The 23,040-nt window shown below is 41.5% G+C and overlaps 1 protein-coding gene across 2 annotated transcripts in view; it reads right to left on the bottom strand.

The window, feature by feature from the left end:
* GLIS3 (GLIS family zinc finger 3) overlaps positions 1 to 23,040 on the bottom strand; it is a 438,140-nt gene that overhangs the window by 91,637 nt on the left and 323,463 nt on the right. For both annotated transcript variants that reach the window (XM_032427604.1, XM_032427603.1), the window contains 2 exons: positions 7,261 to 7,422; positions 3,413 to 3,523 (listed from right to left, as the gene is read on the bottom strand). In XM_032427604.1, the coding sequence (XP_032283495.1) occupies positions 3,413 to 3,523; positions 7,261 to 7,422 (273 nt within the window). The remainder of the gene's footprint in view (positions 1 to 3,412; positions 3,524 to 7,260; positions 7,423 to 23,040) is intronic.

Raw genomic sequence — 23,040 nt, 5'->3', positions numbered from 1 at the left:
AAGAAGACTGCACACCAGCTGATGGAATGTGTGGGTGCGCACACATTAGGCAAAGAGAAAAGTTACTTTCTGCATGCAATGAGCCAAATTACCCCAATTCCTTTGCAAAAGAGCTTTTCCCCCCTTCTTCTTCTTTCTTTCTTTCCATAGCTTGAATAATATTTAGCTAAGCTTTCAGGTCTTTGGTTTTTCAGTAGGATCCAACAGGTGTGGGGAAGGGCCATCTGCCCATGGCCAGGGCATCATTCATAAGGACTCTGCCTCTCCTGATAAACATCTGTCTTACGGCTGAGGGTGCCTTGTCACTGGCCCAGATTTCAGAGTGGGGCCTCATAAAGCTGGCAACGTTAAGACCAAAATAATGTCATTTAGTGTCTAGGGGGAGGTTAAAAAGAGGATTAGAGGAAAGCAGGCAGGCAGGGTATATTAAACGAGTCCATGACTAACAGGGTGTGACAGAAAAGGGTTTTATTCTTTTCAACAAAACAATTCCCTAGGGCTGGGACCATTACTCCACTGTGCCTTTATCACCTTGGAATTTTTATGGTTATTTTTGATGAATTCACATTTTTGTAAAGGCTTTTTTGAAATGATGCCAGTTTTCAATTTTTAATTAAAGTCGTAAATAATCTTAATTCTGCCTTAAAAGGTTTATTGTTTCTTACTTCTTCTTCTTCTTCTTCTTTTTTTTTTTTTTTATTATTGCTGCCAGGAAATATTTCAAATACCAAGCACTGATGTGAGTTAGCAATTAGAATCTCTCCAAGGTCTAGTAACAACATTGTACCATGTAAATATTACACGCCAGCACCAGGTCTGAAAATGGGGATTGCCTGATTTTAGGTTTATGCGCACAGCTTCTCTGAGGAGTGGCATTTCTTCTTTTTATTGGATGGAGCAACTTTCATTGTTTTAATTTCCGCAGATTAATTTATCACTGATTCATAACAGATTTTTAAAATCTTCAGATTTAAAAGACCGGTTAAAATTTGGAGAGCAAACCTGGTAAACTTGTCCCTAAGGTATGGGCAATAAAGGGCAGCCACATCCAGCTCACCCATTTGTAAGAAACAGGGTGCACATCAAAAGTAAAATCACTGCAGACACAGTACCTCATTTTCTGGAAGACAAAATTAAGAGAATACTGCAATATTTGATATTAGGTTATAATATTGCTCCTGGAAAGTATCTCCTTGCTACCTAGCCTGACTGTTGAAGGCTGTCCGCAAACTGTCTTTAAATTTCTATTTTGTAGTCTTGGGGTCTGATTTTCTTTTTTTAAATTAGTGCTTCAAGAATCTTTCACACAATCAAAACTATTCCTCCTTTATATAGAGGCTGAGACACACCGTGTTTGAACAATGGAAACCAATTAATTAATAATTCCTGAAAATATCTCATTCTGTTTCCATACTTATTGTCAACCCAGGTTACCTTCTTTTTTTTTTTTTTTTAAGATTTTTATTTATTTATTTATTTGAGAGAGACAGAGATAGCGACAGAGAGCACGAGCAGGGAGGAGAGGGAGAAGCAGGGATCCCACTGAGCAGAGAGCCCGATGTGGGGCTCGATCCCACAACCCTGGGATCATGACCTGAGCCGAAGGCAGACGCTTAACTGACTGAGCCACCCAGGCGCCCCCCAGGTTACCTTCTTATGTGGAATATCGTACTGTTGCTTATTTGCCGGCATGTGGGATCTGCATTCTCCCCTGTCCAAGGCAGGTGTTTTTCTCAGTGAAGGTGCTCTCCAATCTGATAATGGATTTGCTATTATGGTAAAACTTCATACATTTCAGACAACTTAGGGGATGAATGGTCAGATTTAGGAGAAAAAACCCTCAAGAGTTTTGATTCTGTTTTATTTTTGTTTTTTAAACAAAGATAACTTATCACATCAAGTTCATAAGATACACACACAGATACTGACAAAAGCCATTAGGTGGTGGTCCTGCCGACATAGTGAACAGGATGCAACCCTGGTGTTATTTTAAAAAGATTAAGTATCCTTCTTAAAATTTTATTTATATTGTTAATTCACTTAGCAGTTCCTTTGCTCTTCTTCAATATAGGAATATATTTAGCCCATGTTGACTGATCATCTGTTGATAATGATCATCTGGTATCAGTTTACTGTATTCCAATAAAAGAGACTTAATTGTATTTATAGAGGAAAAAATGATTTTAACAGTTGACTTACAAGAGTGGGTTTGTATGCAATTAAGATTATCCATCAAATCCTTCCGACTGGGCATTTTTCTCATTCACAGGGAAGAGGTCAAATTCTTTCCATATATGAGCCCTCAACTGGCATTATGCTAACACCTCTCAAGGAAGAAAAAGCTCAAGTAAAAAAAAAAAAAAGACTACACAGCATTTCCCAACATAAAAGTGTTAAATCCCCATAAACCATGAAAGAATGCACGATTCTAGCTCAGTAGAAGTGCTGGTGACCTGAAAACCATGGCCATGGGGTTCAATCACATCATGGGCTTAAATCACTTGACATAGTTGAATCTTAAATTTCCCTTACTTTTGTTACGAAGGGCCCTTACATGAATCGGTACCATCTCGACACAAAGGAAACATTCAAAAAGCTAAGGTCAGCTCAGTGTGTTTGTGTTTTTCTTCCATGGTCAGAAGGTACTTATTGGTCCAAAAACTTACAAACTCAGTTATTGGGAAATGCCTTGAAAGGTAATAAGCTCCTCAGCTCTCAAGGTGGGGAGGCACAACGTGGCCAACTACCTGCTGGAGATTTTACGAGGTCAAGAGAGAGAGAGTCAGGTGGGTTGGCTGGTTGATCTTTAACATTTCTTCCAAATCCAAGACACTATGCTTTCTATGTACTTTGAAAGATGCATTAATTCCTCAGTGATGTCAAAGTAATCTTAGGTTCAATTCCTTTCTCAAATTTCCATACACAGTACCTATTAAGAAACGTGTTTTTTTTTTCTAAGCTTAAAGGGAGGGATGCTCTATACTTATCCTAGAGATACACCTACCTTCTCCATCAGAACTAAAATGGTTTTAGCCAATTGATATTTTATGAAAAAGCACTTATCTCCAGAAAGGGTTTTTGTTGTGCTGTTTTTCCCAATTCAATTTTCTTTAGCGATGTGGACGTAATTTCCATAAAAGCCTTGTGTCACTCTCCAGTTTAGGTGACTTCCACTAATTTTCTCTGATTCTTATTATACAAGCCCTCCCCAGAAATTCATATCTGGTTAGAGGAGCTATGCAAACCATTGCACTGCTATTACTTCGTGGGAGACGCCCCTCTCCTCAAAGCGTCTAATGCATGTCACAACTTGAGAAGTAGAAGAATTCCAATGCCCTGCACAAGGTCCCAGTACCGCAAGAGTAACTTAAATGTGCTTTTCCTGGCTGGATAAATTCTCTTTTAAAATTACCTTTTTCCTTGCTTGTTGATCTTTGGAAGAATGTGCCTTCACATGCTTTCGTAGGGAACTTGGGTCTGTGTAGCGTTTGGTGCATCCTGGAATTTGACAAGCATAAGGTTTCTAAATAAGAAAGAAAAAAAGAAACCAGTTGTAGTTAAATCATAAAGGTAACCGGGGAAGATTTACTCAGACTACGGACTTCAGAGCATGAACTGTTACCAACTGACTGAGGTGAAATGCTGGTTAACACTTGTGCATTTTAATTAGAAAGCCCAGTAAGTTTGCATCAAGGCCAAGAGGAGGGCAAACTTTCAAGAAACAAGGAGACATCTTTAAGGGTGCACTCTCCCCACAAAACTCTTGTGGCATTTTTGGATGTGTACATTACTAGTAAGCATCTCTAGTCATACTTACAGTTATGTTCCCCTGAAAACAATCTTTGGCACTGTCAGAAACTAGGCAACACATATTCTTTAAGAGTTCAGGTATAAAGAAGCTGCAGAAAAGTCCAGAAAAGACTGGGAATGTTTCAGAGGAAACCTGATTCAGAAAGAGAGAAGGAGAGATTTAAAAGGGAATATTAGTGGAAAGTGAGTGAGAGACAGTAGGTTTTTCAAACAACAGGCACATGAAAACTCAGCCAGAGGAATGTTAATATTATTATAGGGGTTACAGGTTTAGAGGAGTCCTGATACTCAGCCTGTGTTATATGTCTAAGCCCTTGGCTGGGTGCACTGAAAACATTAGTTTGGGCTACTTCAATTTCCCCGTGCTCCTGATAGATGTGAGGTGTGGAGCCTCAGGCTGAGTCTAGAATCTTTTTAATTTATGCGTCCCTGGTGATTGGTCTATAATAATTAGGAATGAGTGAATGGGAGCACTACCCATCAATTCAAACTGGAGCACCTATTCCTACAGTAATAACAAAATGCAGAGCAACATATACGTGGATTACATTATTTGCCTTATTTATGATTCACTTTTTTGTTTTTACCATTTTTGATTCCAACCACAAGGTGAAGTCATGAATATATAATTCAGTTTGACACACCCCATATGAATTCTAAGTGTGATGTGTCTGTTCCTTGACTGACTGACTGACTGAATCACCCAACAGGTCTCACGGTTTCGTGGGGTGCTGGGCACTGCGTTACATATAAGAAATCTAACCACAAACAGTGGATGACCCAGGCTCTCAATATCTCAGCTTTTGCAAACGGTCGGCCAGTGTGGGTGGAAGCCCCTCGCCCACGAGTTTCCACTGGGTAAACAAAGGTTTTCTTTCACCTGGGGCTCTCTCCTGGGTTCACAGGCTTTCTCACATTGGCCTTCCCTATCCTGCCCTGGCTTTAGGGGAGCAACTCGATAATATCTTTATCAGCAGTCATGTTGTGACCACATAAACTCACATTCTGAGCCCTCGAGGAGATGTGGCATGTAAAAAAACCTTCAGGAATATTAACGTGTTATATAAATCAATACCATTATTATTACTATGGTCGCTACTATTTGGGTTGAAAAGACAAGAAATGAGTAATGTGATTTTGTATTTGATTTTGAGATGTTCTCGGAGAAGGCTTGAATACTCACCATTCCTCCCAGCTGGCTTCCCTCTCTCCCCTGCTGTCAGCCCCCTGGGATCAGTTTGCCAAAACAGCAATGTCAGGAGCTGGTCCAAGTGCTACTGGAGTACTGGTATTTTTACTTCAGATTACTGAAACTTTAAATGGCACGCTACACTTTATCGAACTATATTTTCCATGTGTACTCTAAAATCATTCCCCCTGTTTAGATATTAAGATGCTAATAGAGAAATCAGTCAATAAAACTTCTCAGGGTTAGAATTAAGAACTCGGTAATCCTTGCAGGAAAATCATTTTCCTATAAGTAAAGAATCCATTGAGTTGAAGAAAGATACTTTATCCAAAATTCTGACAGCATTAGCATAAGGAGTGCTTAATGAAAGGAAATGGGGGCCTAAATTTAAATAACACATTCTTCAAGCAGCTACAGTTTGCTTTTTAAAACAAATGTTTAATTTTTACATGATTTTAAGAGCTTACCAATTCATTTAATGCAATAAAAATTTAAACAGGAGGGCAGGTTTGCATCTTAAAGGAAGAACGATGGTTTTAAAGGATTTAATAGAGTGGTGCTTAAAAAAAAATAAAAGTAGCTGGGTTTTAAAAAGCTACTGCATTGAACTGAATCATGAAATTATTATCTGTGGTAGCTTTCCTCAAAAGTTTTAAAAAGTGATTTTTTTTTAAAAAAATTCCAAAATGATTTTAGAAAATGCTCGTAGTCTGATTAGCTAAAATTAGCTCCAAGTAAAGAAGGGTATTGTAGAGCCGTAACACTTAGGCTCACAATAGTTCTTTCAAACTACAGATAACTAGCTAGAGTAGAGGCAATTTCTCAAGACAATCTTGTCTCGTGAATGTTCATTCTTCCATGATAAAGTTTAATGACAAATTGGAAAATTTATTAGATTCTACCAAGACCATTTTAGACATACAAAATAGGGCATTTTAACATAATTTATTCTTTTTTCCTATTTCTACCTTTTAAAAAATCCTGCTATTCACCAAATTTATTCATTTCATATTCTATTCTGTTGGTCCTAAAATCACTGAATTCAATTCAGCTAGAGCAGAAAGGGGCTATCCTCTGCCCATATTGCTCTAATTATATTTTAGCTATTTACTAGGCAAACCATCACGTTTATGTATATTAGGAGATAATTCTGTTTAGAAAGGTTATGTGACATATAGCTAAAATGACTTCTATCAATATGACTAATAGAGACTAATATAAAATTTAATAAATATGTCAACTATAACATCAGAAGAATCTTAAATATGTATGAGAAGGTGTGTAGAAATAACAGTATCTTTTCAAAATTCAAATTCTGGTGTAGTTTAATAATAGACATTGGAATGTTAACACTGAAAAAGTACTGTCATGAATACATTATTTGCAAGAATGGGGGATAAGAGATCTGTGATGTGTATAATACATTTATCCTGATGGCTTTGTTAAGTGGAGAGAAATAGCACACTGTCTACCTGGCCTCGTGGAAGGAAAATGGCATCAAAACTCGAGAAATGCAAAGGAGGACGATCAACATTAACAGAAAACAGAAGAGTCTTAGGAAAGGAGCAAAATGTGACCACACAAAGAGAGTTAAGGTGTAATGATGAAAACCCCCTGTTCTCATAGGGGTTATGTCAGTGGATGTGGGGCTGTTAACACACGGGGAGGGGGGAGGCATAATGAAACTGAACCCCAGGGAAAGATCTGCTGGTTCCTTTTAGATGGCCTGAAGGTGAAAATGCCAGGTGGTTTCTAAAGCAAAAGGCCAGATTCACACTCGGTAACCATGCCAGCCCCAAAGTTCTTATGTCAGAAAAAAGAACCAGGGTGAGGTGGGGGGTGGGGAAGAAAAACCAACAGAAAAACCACTTCCTATTTCTAGCAATAGTATATATTATCTACTTTCGCATACCTTGATATTCAAATACTTATTTTTTAATGCCCAGTCCCTGGTAGTCATTCTCTGTCCTCCAATCTACTATGTGACAGCCCGTGACCCACTCTGCTTTGTACAGAGGCAATCAAGGAACCCCTCTGTCTCGGGCAGTTGTAATACTTCGGATAACTTGTCACGACAGAAAAATAAGGAAAGAGCCAAACAGGGCCCCTTGTGGACCTTCACCAAGCTTCCACTGCTGCCCTTGGCACTGTCCCTATAACCCGCAGACCATAAAGCAAACCCCTTCAGCAGCCCACTCTCAAACGGGCACTCCCTCAGCCCGGGGCTTGGGGCTGGAAGTCGGAAGCTCCTGCCCTCTTACAGTGTCCAGATGTGTCCTCTGGTGCTTGGCGCGGTCGCTGGAGTTGCTGAAGGCCTTCTGACAGCCCGGGTGCTGGCAGAGGTACGGCTTCTCGCCCGTGTGGCTCCGCAGGTGGATCTTGAGGTTCTCCAGCCTGGAAAAGGCCTTCTTGCAACCTTCAAACTGCAAAAACAGAAAACGAGTTTTGGTTGTTGAGAAGGAGCTTGAATGTTTGGGTCTGGGGGACGGGGGAAAAAAATGTCCTTAGTGTGTATTTGGCCTAAAACAAAAAAGACAAAACAAAAAAATAAGATGAAATCCAAACAGTAACAAATATGACTTCTAAAAATACCCACATAATGATGTGAACTGCGTTTTTCCACTAATATACATGCCACTTTCCATACCAGATCTGGGTCCCAAACTGATTTCTGTGATTACTTATGTCAGAGAAAATTTGCTGTGAACCATCTGGCTCAGTTAATAAAAATACAGTAATGCGTGTCTTAAAGAGTTATTAAAAATTAACACACTTTTCCATTTCCAAATTGGACTAAATGGAAGGAACCAGGAAGGAAGAAACTTTTTACAACTAATAAACTAAAAAAAAAAAAAAAAAAAAATCAAAGTGATGTACGAGAATAAAAGTGAGCTTCTGAAGATCCAAGAGTCCAGGATGCAAAAGGCATGTGTCCGTGAGGCCGTCACAACCATAAACTTTCTGAACTATCTCAAGGAGTCTCTCAACTCCCCAAAGAGTGACTCTGTTGGCGTACACAGTGATGCCAAGCCTAACGAGATAAAAGTTTGTAATGTGCTTTTAAAAAAGGAACTGGAACATAATTCATGTAGTGCTGAGAACGTTTTCCAAATGAAGTGACAGTTTTACCTATTTTTGTTTTTCTAAGAAATGTTGTTACCTCGTTCATGAAGAGAGGAATTGAAAATGAGAGGCTGAAGGTTTCAAGAAAGGCTTTATTGGTTTGTCAATAATATTTATCGATGGGACTATTTACTACATGTCTTCTGTGGGAAAAATATCAGTGACTATATTAGAGGCTCATGGTGATTCCAATCCTGAAAGTGACAATCTAATAAAGAAAATGTGTTACAGAAAGCCTGTAAATGAGGCATAAATGTGAGCTGGGCATTTATCCTGTGACTCTCTTTGGTAGTAAGCCCCAGAATACTGTTGTCACTTTGACAATTTTCATCCCATTTCAGTTCCCATTGCAAAGGAAATTTAGGAATATGGAAACAGTGTTTAAAACAATTAAAAAAAAAAAAACACCTCACTTCTTAGAGAGGAATGTGGGGGGCAGGGGGTAGAACAGAAGTAAAGAAGGTAAATTCAAGATGGTTTCCATTCGAAATCGGCAGTATTATTCAACCTTACTACAAGACATTTTATAAAATCCCTCGGTTCTCTGCTTATTACAATAGATGATGGAGGACAGAGTATATCGTTCATGAAGCGACGGTCCAGAACTGGCCAGGTTTAAGGAACGGATGAACTAAGGAGAAAGAATAACCAACCATGTCATAACTCCATCTATTTAAGTCGTCCAGATTTTGCATGCTAGAGTATTTTAAGAAATTTATGAAAGTTGCACTTATTTTTGATTGAGAGTTATACATGTTTCGCAGACATATGTTGGTTTATTTCAATTTTGATATTTTGCTTAAAATAATTTTGGTGTTTTCCTGATTTCTATTTCACATAAAAATAAATTTAGCCTGAACAGAAGATGATTGCTGACAAAGCCATAACTTTTTCAACAGAGTGAAAGGCATATAATGATACACTGCTCGAGGGAGAGAGGGGTTAAGTGGCTTATTTCTGCAGGTTTCCAAGGGGGTCTCAAATTTGAGAAGAAAGGGGCTCACAGTCAACCCCCAATTCCTGGCTAAGAGGCCTCTGCCGACCAAACCTCTGGTTTTAAGGTTCTCTCTGAAGGGCCACTTGGAGCAAACTGCTGGAGCTCAGCTGATTTGACTTAGAGTCTCCTGGTTGATCACACTTAGGTCTGAAATGAACTTGTGGTTTCGGACCTCTCAGGCCCGTAGTCTGGTTCCCAGCAAGGCTCTTTTGTAGGATGGATGTCGTGCCAGGGCCAGCTCCAGGGTGCGGACCCAGACCTGGGGAGGTCCCAGCCTCCACTCCCTCGTACAAGTCACCCCAGATCCCGGTCAGAGGGAAGGCTGCATTGTCTAGGCACCAACATGGGGGTGGGGAGCCACTTTAGAATAGACAAATGAGGTTTCTGTGAGCACCAGACAAACAAGACCCCCAGATCTACCACAGAGGAACTAGAGGGATCCCACACACGTCCTCGAACTAATTCAAACCATCCACTTGATCAGACATTAATTGGATGTTAGACTGGCATTTCCACGTTCTCTCCTGTTCAGTGCCTGTGTAAATGTCCAGTAAAATGTCCAGTTAGAGTCAATTAATTACTATTATTACTATTAGCAGAAAGAGTGATCAAAGACCAAAAGGCTTGCTGCATCCCATGGAAATGAGTGAAGAGTGAACTACATCTCAGAACATCCTGACCGTTTTGAAAGAGCAAAGATGGGAGGAAAACATGAGCACCCAGACTGAAAATGACAATCAAAAGATTATCTGTAAAAATCACGAAAATCCAGCTGATGTCACAGGTCTCCTCCGCAGCAGGGAAGTCTGGAAGGTTCCAGGGTCTGCAGTGCTTGCACTGGCCCTACGGGATTGTCAGGGGAAGAGACCAAGAGTGAAGGGGTTTGACCCCACCGGGTTGTACGAATAAAGGCAAGAGAAAGGCAATTTCTCGGACTCAGGGGCTCATAATATACACCACCCACTCACTCTTGATGGAGAAATTCACTTGAAACCATGAACCCCAAACCGGGAAAGTCAGACACTGAGGAACTGACACAGGGCTCCATGGGGGGCCTTGCACCCAACACCTCAGGGCAGTCGGGAGAGCACCACACCTGACTGAACTCGCCACACCGACAATTCTGCAAGAAGAGGAAGGAGGGGCTATTCATTTTTCTAATGGGGTCTGGATGAAACTTGAAAGCAAACAATTGTGTAATGAATCATTATTATTCATTATGGGAATAACCCTGTAATTCAACACCAGAATTTCCTTTCCCTCGGGGCAATTTTACCCCTAGATTTATAAATTCAGCTAAATGCAAATGCGTTAAAAATAAACTAACATTGAGATAGAAATATAAAAGACTGTTACAACATACTCCCAAACTGGATGCTTTGGGTGTCTGGGCAAATGGATGCCTTTTTCCGTGTTACTGGGTTTTTTTTTTCATGTTTTCCAAACCTTTAATGAGTGAGTTTCACCTTGCGAATAAACATCTGAAACCTAGGAAAGCAAGAACCACAGAAAGAGCATTTCCTTGGGTTTAGCCAACGGCTTTCTCATCAAGTTCCTATCGTGCAAGGTCCATCCTGAGATCTTAAGTCCCAAGTGTCACCTGACTGCTTTGTGCCGCTGTCACCAACCTGGCCTTATACAAAACTCGACCAACAGGCCCCTCTCAGGTCCCCTCCTTCCCCGACTTGCTGTAGACCCAGTCACCAAGGGCTAGTAGAACTAGACCACCAGGCCCGAGGTTGCCTGTGGTTCAAACACAGGTCATATGGAAAAAGACAAGAGAAAAACAAACTCTCAGAATCCAAGGGGGCAGCAGAAGGAGGAAACACAGAATGCCAAAGAAAGACAAATACAGGATGATAATGTGGGAGGGAGTTGGGGGGTGGGGTGCAGGTATCTGATGACAGACTAGTAATTTCATGTAAACAACATTCTTTTTTTTTTGTCCCCAGCAAGTATTGGGTAAGCCCTCTGCGCATGGCTATTATGTGTGTTAGGCCCTGGGAGGAACAAGATGAATGAAACTCGAGCTTTACTCATGGGAAGATGGACGCAAGGTCAGGTGTATGGCTGGGCAGCGTCCATACTGATGCAGCTGAGCAGGGCTCCTCAAAGAGGTGCTGCAGGAACGAGCAGCATCCCAGTGCCCTGGGCCTCTGTCGGACATACAGCCCCCCGCCCCACCCAGAAGTACAGAACAGAACCTTGGGGGTGGGGACCCAGCAATCGGGGTGTCGACAAGCCCTCCAGGAGATTCTGATGTTATATCCGTGAATGCCATTCATATTGCAACCACTGTTGATTTACTTCGGAAAAACCTCCTGGCAGAAGTAAAGTGCCCGGCGGGATTCACCCACTTCTAACTGTGGCAAGAGCTACGTGAACTAGTAGCCGCGCTGGCCCGAAAAGGAACATCTCCCGGTGAGGGCGGGGTAAGGGCGCGTCATCTCTATTCACGCCGCGAATGGCGTGACGTTTCAGAATGCCAGTCTCGCACTAGAGAGTCCACACAACTCCTGACTTCGTAATCGGCTGCCCGGCAGACAGATGGTTCTGAAAGAGGTACTGCCTATAAGCCCCCTCAGCGGCCTCCTGACCAGCAACGCAGCCCACACTTCTAGTGCCCAGTACACTCCCCTGCTGCGAAAAAGCACAGAAGGGGAGCCATAACTTTCCATTTGCACATTTCGGCGACTTTACAGAACACACAAGAACAATGCATGAAACTGGAAGTGACAGAACCTTAAATCTCGGGGGGCTTGGAAATACTGCATTGCGTGAAGCCTCACTCTGAGAATGATCTCTAACTCCGAGGCTGTTTGCAAGTAACAAACTTTAAAAAGGATAAATTGCCTCAAACCCAAAGAACCTTAGCTTACACCATTTTGCTAATTTAGGAGATTATTTCATATTTAAAGGATCACAACTGGACTGTAATCACCATCCATATATATTGGCTTGATTACAGATTGTTGACATTAAGTGGTATTAAGATGACCTTTGAAATATTACTTTCCCTTTCTATTAGAGGCTTTTGTGTAAGGTTCTGAAAATGAAAGGCTCATTAGACACCATTAAAATAGGATTTATTCCATATGTGTAACCAATAATCAAGTAGAATATTACTCCCTCCCCTAATCAGCTACTTAACATACTGAGAAGCATACTTGGGTGTTCAAAGCAGTAATAACAGCAAACCTTTCCTGATCAGGTTTCTGTACCATCACTAACGTCAACAAAACCCAAACAGAAAGGAGTCTAGGATGCTGGACATGCTTTTTAAAAAATATACATTTGATTTCAATTAAGGCTCAGTGTTTATGACCCTTGGAGGTATACACTTTTACAATTTCATTGGTCAAGACCAATTAATCCCATTAGTGTGGCCGTGGTGCGGTCGGCTGGCAGCTCAGGGAACGGACTGATGGATTATAGCTGGTCCACATCTTCTCCTTACGGCTCAAAGATGATGGGAGGTGAAAGGCATGGGTGGAAAGGCTGGCAGATATTTCCAATGCCGTGGATACAGTCAAGGTGACTTCTACAATAAGACCAAGAGTTCAAGTCCACTTGAATCACAGGCATGCCTGCCAAAGGTGTAAATGAGGGAGAGGGCAGGGAGCTGAGGGCAGGGGCCACATCACACATCTGAGAGGAGGTGAGAAATCCGCCTCACGGACTCAGCCGAGCTTTCCAAGTCTCCTTCTAGGACAGTGCTCCCTGGCTCGAGGTGTCAGAGTCCCCCAAGTCACCCAGGCATCTTGTTAAAATGCAGATTCTGATTCAGTAGGTGTGGAGCAAGGCCCAAGGTGGTGCATTCTTACCGGTCTCCTAGGTGACTCTTCTAAAAGTGTTGAGTGTTCAAAGATTATCCTTTGAGAAATAAAGTTCTAGGGATCATTAAACTACCCTCAGGTTGATAATAATACACAGTTTAATGGGATTTTTTTAAAAAAAAAAAAGAAGAGAAAATAAACAAAAGAACTAGAGCAAGAAAAAAGAATAAAGAAAGGAATTGCATTTGATGAACCAAACTGTGGCAGCTTCATCCTTCAAAGTGTGGAAGAGTAAAATCTAATTTTAAAATGTAGGCTGGGAAGATAACAGAGAGTGTTGTCTGGAAGAAAAAAAAAAAGCAGAGGAAAAGTTAAACAAAAAAAAAAGGACAAAGATGCAAAAGAGAAAGCCTGCGGAAGCCCACAGGGCCACCTGATTTTGCTTCTCCTTCAGTCTCCATGCACATTTGGGCATCTGGCTCACCTCGTGCCACCCTGAGGTTTCCGTTCCCAGTGCATTCTTATTAGTACTGGATGTTTGCACAAGTTCTTAGTATTTACCACATCAGTTGGTAGAAAGTGTTACATAAAGGGAGAAGAAGAAAATAATTCAAATGATTTGAGGCTTTTCAAAAGTATCTGGTTCAGGAATTCGTGACACGAATTCGTATGACGGAATTCGGAGAGGGTGATGAGGAAGTCCCGTGTGAGCTCACTTTGTGATGTCCTCATGTTTTCAGTCTAACCACCTTCTTATCTGAACAACGGACTGACAGAAAAGGGATTTCTGTGTTTCCCTTTGGTTGCTAAAAGGTAATATCTAATTATAATATTTCCAAGGTTCTACCCAGAGGAATAGTGGCCTCATTGGGAAATTATTTCAAGTCTTGGTACAGTTACCCCTGCTTAATTTGAGAATTAACTTCAGAGAAATCAGTGCCCCCCCACCCTGGACTGATTTTCCAAAGAGTGCAGATATCTAAATAGATTTGCACTTGCATTTCCTACACCAGCCCTCAGTGTTTCCCAGCCCATTGGTTTGGCTGGCATAGCTCGAGGGGAGAAGAGGCTAGGACACTCGGGGCTCATGAATCAGCCCGTCCGTGCACACCGCTCATCTGGTGTTCTGAAGTGGGCTTTCGTACTCATTCATCCAGATCTTCTGGAACCATTAAACATTTTTTAGAATTAATATAAAACCCTTTCCATGATGTTTTCCTAACCCATAATAAAGAGATCCCAGTTACCATGTTTTTCCCTGTTATTCTAGTGGTACACAATGAATCGATTAAATAGCTCATAAATGCAACTTCTTGGGTTATTGTGCTTTTTGCTTTTGATTAAGAAATCTGTATAAAACAAAGTTTACCTAAATGGGCAGTATGTATGTATTTCTTACCGGCTTAAGGCCATTCATTGCTTCTTAACATTGTGGGTTATGGGTTGATCCGCAAAAAGGTCCTTACTCTACACGAGCTGGCAAAGTAAATGAGGGTACCACTTGAAAAACAAAATGGAAAACGGTGTTTTTGAGAAGCCACATGACAATGTAGAGAGAAATATGTTATTTCTGTGCCAACATTTGAACCATATTAAATTTTTATGGAAATTATCAAGTGTCTGGTTTATAACAATTGACACTTGCTGAGGACAAATGGAACCTCATCTTGGGTACTGTATTTACAACTGGAAAGCGAATACCCCACAGTGAAACACTGGTATTTAAGTCAGAGTATGTGGCCCTCTCCAGCTAGTCAACAAATGTAAGGTATCATATATTATTCACGTTGTGTCAATACAATGCCAGAAAACTATAATCTCAAGCAAATAATTATTCTGTGAGTGGGCAAATAATGAAAAAGGTTGTCTGGGGTTGTTTAAACATAACAATAAGTAAGTTGCCTGATTCTGCTGTTGTTATTAGCATCAATTTCATGCAATCTGCAAATACATATCCACTAGAGCACGTATATTCCAGAGGTTCACCGTTAGATCTCAGTAAATGCAGTCTGATTACACGTCAGTAGAACGGATGTATTTAAGTCCTGTAATTGGTCATAAATTGCATAAATATACCTAAAAGAAATCAAATTACTTAATTTTCTTTGTATCTGTGTTTCTGATCACCACATGTCATACATAATTCCATATAAATGTACCTATGTAAGTACCATACTTCTAGGAACTACATATAAAGTATACACATAAAAACAACTTTCAGATGTTTTGCTACTCTGTATTAAAGAAGACAACTGTTCTATTTCTTTCAATCCCAGTCTATACACGAAGTGACCAAGTCCCTGGCTCCATAAAGGGACCACAAACTCCATAGTTTCTTGCACATTCAGCATTTGATTAGGCCCTGCGGATGATACAAAAGTAACATCAGGCCCCATCCTACCTTCTCTGCGTTCACAGAACATCCCAGGAGATAGACATATAGCAGAATAAATTTGGAATCTGACCCAGCCCACTCCAATACCCCTGAATTATTTTCTATATACTCAAGTGAGGAAGCTGACAGCAGTGGGAGGAATCAGCCTTTGGATTTTAGGCATTATTTTTCACTTTTTTTTTTTTTTAAAGGTCAGAAACATTCCCTAAAACTCTAGTTTTTCTAAAAGGTCTCTCCAGTTTCAGGTCTTTCGAGACAGACAGGGGTAGATAAAGTAAAAGACAACGAAGTAAGCAAAAGGAAGGAGAAGAGAGAAATAGAAACGGAGAGAAGACCGCAGGCGGAAGAAAGGCTTAAGTGCATCCATGGCCAGGTCTGCCCCCCGTCCGTCCTCCCACCTCCCACCCGGGCTGCAGGCCAGTCCAGCTGCAGTCCCCTAATTAAGCAGCAAACTCCTTTTTGCCTCTGCCTCTGCATGTGCTATTCCTTGTGCCTGGTGACATACGACTGACCCCTTGGTGTCACCTCCTCTGTGACGCCTTCCTTTACGCTTTCACCAAGGCACAATAGGTCACTCCCCACACGCCCACCACACCCTGCCCACAGCCTTGCTAACACATGGAGGTACACTAATTGGATTGTTTGTTTCCCCCACTAGGCTGTGAGCTTTATGAGGACAAGGGACTGAGTCTTATTAATCTTTTTATTACCGGCACTGGGTACAGTGCTTGGCATATACTCAAGTGACTGCAGATTATTTGCTAAATAAATGCTAAGCGAAACAGAGAGAATGAACTCTTTGTAAAAAAGCATATTGATTTCCTAGACTTCCTTGTGTAGTAAGCTCATTAAGGCCTTTTAATTAGGTCGGGCCAGTTAGTGCTCATGATGACATCAAATGGTCAACATCGCACAAGCTATAAAAATGTATTTACGGGTTTTGCCGGATTTGAATGTTCTATGGAACTACTGTAAGATATATATTTAATTATTTTAATATCTAACCATGTGGGGAAACAATAGTAATACCAACATATGGTTGTGGTTTTTTTGTGGACGTGGGGCACTGACCTCCTTATTGATCTTCTGAGAAATACGGAACAACACTGGCAAAGGGAGTGAGCAGTTTTCCTACCACACCCTCTTCCAAACTTGAGCGAAACAAACACAGACCCATTGGGAACGTGTTATTAGCAATAATTCAAGGCACATAAATGTGTGCCTTCTTCATACATAAAGGAAAAGAAACTGTTTTAAATTGCCCTTTAAAAGCTGAGCTAATATGCTCTCCAACATGCTAGGAAAGAGCCTCTCATCAGAGCTTCTCATGCAAAGAAAAAGCTCTTTGGGGCCTTGCCCTGAGTCGCCCCGTGTCAAATATCCCCAAAAGAGCACATGGAGCAATTCTTAGGGTGCCATGCCTCTGCCCTCCATCCTATAGCCAGACTCTCTAGAGGGGAGGCAGACACGAGTATCCCATGTGATCCCACGCTACAGCCGTACCTAGCTCCAGAACTTTCTGTGCTCCGAGTACGGGGGCCGTAGCGAGGCCTTGGCTCTGCCTTTCCCTTCCGCAGTGGACTGGCTACCCAGTAACTGTCTTCGACTGCAGAGATGAGAAATGCCACTGCCTGCCTTCGGTTTTATTAAGAATTGGCATGCTTGGTTTAACAGAACTAAGCAATATATTTATTTACTATGGTGTTTCCCAAAATGATTGCTGAATTCTGTCATCTTTTGACTGAGAAACTGTTTGCGGGTTGTAACAGAATGTATGCTAACATACATACAGCAACACAAACTTCCAAGACAAACTGTTTAAGTCAATTTGCTATCATATAAGCACATAGGTGCAAATATGTGCATATGCACTTGTGGGTGCAGCCCTGGGCACACACTAACACACACAGAGCCCACACAGATTCTGTAATAAATGTGTGTGTTTAAGATCTGTGTGCAGGGGTGTAGAGGCAAGCATGAATTTGCCAAGAGAGAAAAGGAAATTCACACACGAAGAGAATAATTTACCATAAATTGGCCCACACTGAGTTTATTCCAAAAAACAGAGTGCAAGATGCCAAATTTTTAATGGCTCTTACTATTCTAGATCTGGCCCTGACAAGCTTTGGAAGAGATGCAAGTGGGCAGGAAAGATGGGATTAAAAAATTATATCTTAAGCCTTTTCACTTTCAAATGTAAAATTTCCACCACTGTGACAGGGGGAAAGAGAGTGATAGGGATATTTTCCTGACACTGTGCTTTTCTCAACAAAAAGCCGTCGATTTTCATTATGCGCTGCTTAAATATAAATTCTGTACTTGCTAAAAGTCATCTGTGTCTGGCTGCTTAAAAAAAGAAGCAGATATGAAAATAATGGAACTCAAACCTTGCATTAGCCCTGCAGCCCTTACAAAGGCGTGAGTGAGCTCCAGAGGACGCGCGTGGCCGCTCCAGTCGGAGGACTGACAATCTCTGGTGACAGGCCACACTGCCTCATCAAAGCCACTCACCCACTTGCTTCCAAACCGCAGCACCTCCGGTTTTCTGCCCTTCACAGCTTTCCCACACGGCCTTCCCGGCGCACACCCGACTGGTACAGAGCAGGTGCTCAGAAGACCTTCCGTTCCTTCTGCTTGCTCTTCCCCTTCCCTGTTCTGCCAACTACCTATCCCACCTCAGAGCCCTCTTCCTTCTTGGTTGTTGAGAAAGCCACTCTCCCCCCTTCCCTCTTCTTCCTATGCTCCCATGGTTCACTCATGGGCAAAAAGCTAAATCCATGAACCCTTTCCAATTATGACTGTTTAGTTTTCGTGACCCGTGGGATATTCAATCACTGTATGCATACACTGAGTTTTAAGATCCTTACAGTTCCTAAGAAAATACTTTGGCTAAGAATTATCACCTCAATTCCCTTGACTATTCTACTTCATGCAACTTCTGCTCCCTCTCTTTGGAACATGACTCCACTGATCACAAGAATGATAGGTCTACATACAATTCTACTTAAAACCATCAAGCTTGGGTTAGATGTGGCTCATCTCAGATGTTTTAATTTGATGAGAATATTGGTCTATTATTCAGAATAGTTAGCCTTTTCACTGAATTTAAACTTCTATTGTTTCCTATTCTCCAAAGAAATTTAAAAAATGAGTAAAACATGTTTCTTTTCTTTTTTTTTTTTTTTACTTTTCCAAACATAAGCAGATTTACTCAAATTAAGTGACAAATGACGGTCACTAACGAATTATAAATAATTCGATAACACTGTGAACTGAATCCCTCTTTATCAAATGCTTTTGAGTCCATGTGGCTGAGAGAAATGTCTCTGCCCTGATAGCATTCACATCCTCATCTTCCTTCCAGCATCCTTTCCTGCCCCTTACATTGTGACCAAAAACATGTTGTTTCTAAGACATGTTTCTTCCTTTATATTACCTCTTTGGTCATCTTGTAGAGCCAATAATTCTGACATGAGAGTAGTTAGCACACAGTACATTTTCAAAAAATGTTAGCCATTATTTATATCATCTTTTACGTGTTCAAATTTTTTCTTTTCGGGGGGAGGGGCAGAGGAGGGGAGAGAGAGAGAATCTTAAGCAGACTCGGCACTGAGCGCGGAGCCCAATGGTGGGGCTCGAGCCCAAGACCCCAAGATCATGACTTGAGCCGAAATCAAGAGTCGGAAGCTAAACCAGCTGAGCCACCCAGCCACTCCAGATTTTCTCGTATATTCTCCTTATTTTATAAGTGAAGGGAATTAGGGCCTAGAAAGGTTCAGGGACTTGCCAAAGTCACAGGCCCGGTAAGTGCAGAGCTGCAGCTAGAACACGGCCTTCTGGCTCAGTTATTTAACCAAGTTTTTCCTCCATGCAACTCCAAGGGAATGTTACTTCTCAAAAGGTCAAAGAGATAAAGAAAGAAACATGTCTTGGAAGGAATCCAAACACATTTTTTCTTTTGTTTCTTTACAAAGTGAAAAATAGTAGTAGTTTATTTTTTTTTTTTTTTAAAGATTTTATTTATTTATTCATTAGAGACAGAGAGAGAGAAGCAGAGGGAGAAGCAGGCTCCCAAGGAGCAGGGAGCCCGATGCGGGACTCGATCCCAGGACCCTGAGATCATGACCTGAGCCGAAGGCAGACGCCCAACCATCTGAGCCACCCAGGCGCCCCGAAAAATAGTAGTAGTTTAAATTTACTGTCGTGAATAGGGTCAACCATTCTAAATTATACCAATCATTCTCACCCAAAGTCTGAGCACAGCGTAAAATCATTAGTGATGACTAAAAAGTATTGTAAGCCTCACGTTCTTGGTTCTAATCTTCTTTTATGAGACCTGGCATGAAATAATCAACCTGAGCATTCTAGAAGGACCTCAAGGTTGCACACAATCAAATACCTTAGGGCATGAATGCTGACTCATTGCATCAAATGAAGGGGCCCCTGTATTTATTACCAATTTGTCAATGGTGACAAATATTGGTTGTAGCACTTCTAACTCCATCTAAAGCAAAATTCCTCAAAAAAGAGAAAATAGTTCACTTTGCTATTTTCCTTTGTGGGACAGAAGAATCCAACCTGTGTCGCGTCAGAAGGCACATGGCTATCAACAGTTACACTTGGCCTCCACCCTCCTCTGAGCTCCAGGCCTACTGCCTATTCGGTATCTCTGCACTGATGACTCACAGACGCCTCAAAGGAAATATTCCAACAGTTAACAATGACCTTTCCCCCCAAACAGGGTCTTCACTCCCTGCTCCCTATTCACCCAGCAGTGTAGGCCCAGGGTCTGGATGTAATCCTTGACATCTCCCTCTTCCCCATACCCATGTCCACTCTCCAAGTCCTCAGAAGTATCTCTCCAACATGCTTATTTCTCTCCGTCAACATCTGACCTCCCTGCTCTAAGCCACCCTCTCCCACTTGGTCTACACTTCAAGAGACTCCCAGCAGGTGCCCCCACCCACTCCTGCCCCCAACTGCCATGTGGTCTCCACAGTGCCACCAGAGTTATCTTTGGAAAACTGGAACCCTGATCATATCACTCTCTTGTGGTACATTCTTCACAGGTTGCCCACAGGTTTCGGATAAGGACCAAAGCCTAGTCATGGCTTACAAGGTCTCACTTGATCTGGCTCCTGTCCTCCCTCCAACCTTGTCTTCTTCGCCGCCCCCTCCTTCCCTCTCACCCCTTCAACCACACTGGTCTTTCAGTTCCTCAAAGGTACCATGACTTTTCTCACCCCAGGGCATTTACACATGCTATTTCCTTTGCCTAGAAAATGTTTTCTTCCTATTTGCCTGGTTAAATGCTACTCATCTTTTACAACTTAGCTGAAATATCCTTTTTCCAGGAAAGCATTCTCTGTCCCCAAGCTTAGGTTTACTCTCCCCCTTATAGAACATCCTCATGGGATGTGAGCTCCTTCAGGACAGGAGTGAGGCTGGGCCTCTTCACGATGTGTACCAGTGTGCACAGTAAGCCCTCAATGCAAATTTGCTGAATAACGGACAGATGAGTTATTCTATATTAAAATACAAACTATTTACATTATAATGCTGTCTTTCTCTCCCTCCCTCCCTTCCTTTCGCTTTTTACAACTATGTTTCTAGGGCTTAAAATCTACTCAGAAAAACTGTATGCTCCTAAGAACAGTGCTTATTCTAACCAAAAATGGGGAATAATAAAAGATGAGTAGAACTTAACAGACCCTCAGGTCTGGAGAAAAAAAAAATATTTGTGAAGCCCTCTATAATTTCTAAGTGCTATATGAAATGCAAATGTTTTCTAGATTCCAACTGCACGCACAGAAATATCTCAACTCATTTTGACAAAGTTATTCACCAGGGAGATGAATAAATAGCTTCGCTAAATACATATGGTACAATTATACCCAGCAATAAGTGACAATAGGTCTTGCTTTATAGTAATCTAAAAATTCAAAGCCCAATTATTTCGGCTGCTCAGTAAATAATACTGAAAAGACATGGTGGTAAAGCAACTTAAGAACAGACTGTATTAGTAAACGCTAATGATCTCTTTATGATCCACTGAGCCACTTCTTTTTCTTCTGAAGGAAAGAAAGCTTTTCGTAAATTAAGAAGAAGAAGAAAAAAAAAAAGACATCTACGAGCTACAGCCAAGAACAAAATGAAAGCAGGGAGTACTCCTTTTGATCTTTCAAAAGTAGTATTTAGTTAAAGAATTTATGCTGTACTACAGAAAAACAGGACCAGAAACATGAGCGTTTGGGACCTGAAAAATACAGTCACTGGCAGCTGGCCTTTAAAAAATACATTTATAAGATTAAAAAGAAGAAGAAGGAAAAAGAGAAAAGAAAAAAAAGTATTTGTCTCCATAGCTCCCAATTTCAGGGCAAACTGACACTGACTTTAATGAAAGGGGTCAGTTTCAGACTTCTTTTTAGAACACAGAAGCCGTGCAAGTAATTGGTATAATTAGCAGTTTAGATATGCAAATCAAATTCAAACTTGAAATGACTGAGTTGGAAAGGCAACCTCAACAGGAAAGAGAAAAGGAGGGAGAGAAGGAGAGGAAGCAGCGTGAAGGCCGCACGTCCGTCCTTCTGGATTAACTGGAGGTCAGCCGAAGGCCCAGCAGAGACAGACAGACGAGGACGCTGCTGCGCATGTTAAGACAACCAGGAGGGCGAGAGGACAGGTCCACCCAGAGGGAGAGAATTTGGAGAATTCAACAAGGCAGATCTGTAACTCCTGTCCTATTTAGAGCTCTTGCTTGCATGCTCTCTGAACTTGTGGTATTTATTATTTTTCTAATTTGAGCAAACCAGTAAGCTTTTGGCACCTCAAAAAATAAAATCCTATGGCCAATAAAAATGTTTATTCAAGGGGAAAAAAGTTAGCTTAAGAGCATTGGCTTCCTTCTTTACTAGCCGCCTGACTGCTGGGAAGTGGTGGTGGGCCTCGCTCGTTGCTCTTCTGCTGGTCTGGGGCCCACTGGGTCGAGGCCTACTGGAACCAGAGCCTCCGAAGGGCAGCACCCTTTGGGGGATCCCAAAGTGCAGGGGATCCCATGGCACTCTCTGATCTTCTGGACCCAACCAGGCTCACCCAAATTGAACTTTCTTTGCACATTGTATACTTCCTTCATACTATTTACTCATATGCCATTAAACAAGATTTTCAGGAATCATCTGTGCAATGTCTATCTCCTGAGTTCTGCATCTATCTTGTCTACCCCTCTGCTTCCAGAGCCTAGCACAGTGCCTGGAACTCGCCAGGCCCTCAAAGAAGGAATATGACAAAATCTGGGACTGATGTGTAATGTCAGGTCCCATCATCCAAGTGTCAAAGCTACTCTCTATCATCGTTTAGTGAATGATCAAAAACCAACTATCTGAAGTTATCAGGTAATTATGTGGAGACAATGTGTAGGACCTGAAACAATCACATGCCAAGTGGTATCTAGGACAATGCTTCTCAGACTTTAACGTGCACACAAATCTCCTGAGGAATTTGTTATAATGCCAACTCTGATGGGGGAGGTCTGGATTGGGGCCTGAGAGTTTACTTTCCTAAAAAACTCCCAACACATCCTGGTCCTGCTGGTCCTCAGGCCACGCTTTATATGGGAAGATTCCAGGAGGCCGAACTGACAATCTAAACACAGCTTTTATTCCACGTGAATCTTACTTATTTTGCATTAAGAAAACCCTACAATGTGATCGTTGTCTGGGTGGTTCCTGGTTTAGATATTCACACAGATGTC

Source organism: Phoca vitulina, unplaced genomic scaffold (assembly GCF_004348235.1).
Source record: "Phoca vitulina isolate PV1807 unplaced genomic scaffold, GSC_HSeal_1.0 scaffold37, whole genome shotgun sequence".
NCBI classification, from domain to species: domain Eukaryota; kingdom Metazoa; phylum Chordata; class Mammalia; order Carnivora; family Phocidae; genus Phoca; species Phoca vitulina.
Note: the sequence above shows the minus strand (reverse complement) of the source record. Positions and strands in the feature narration are given on the sequence as shown.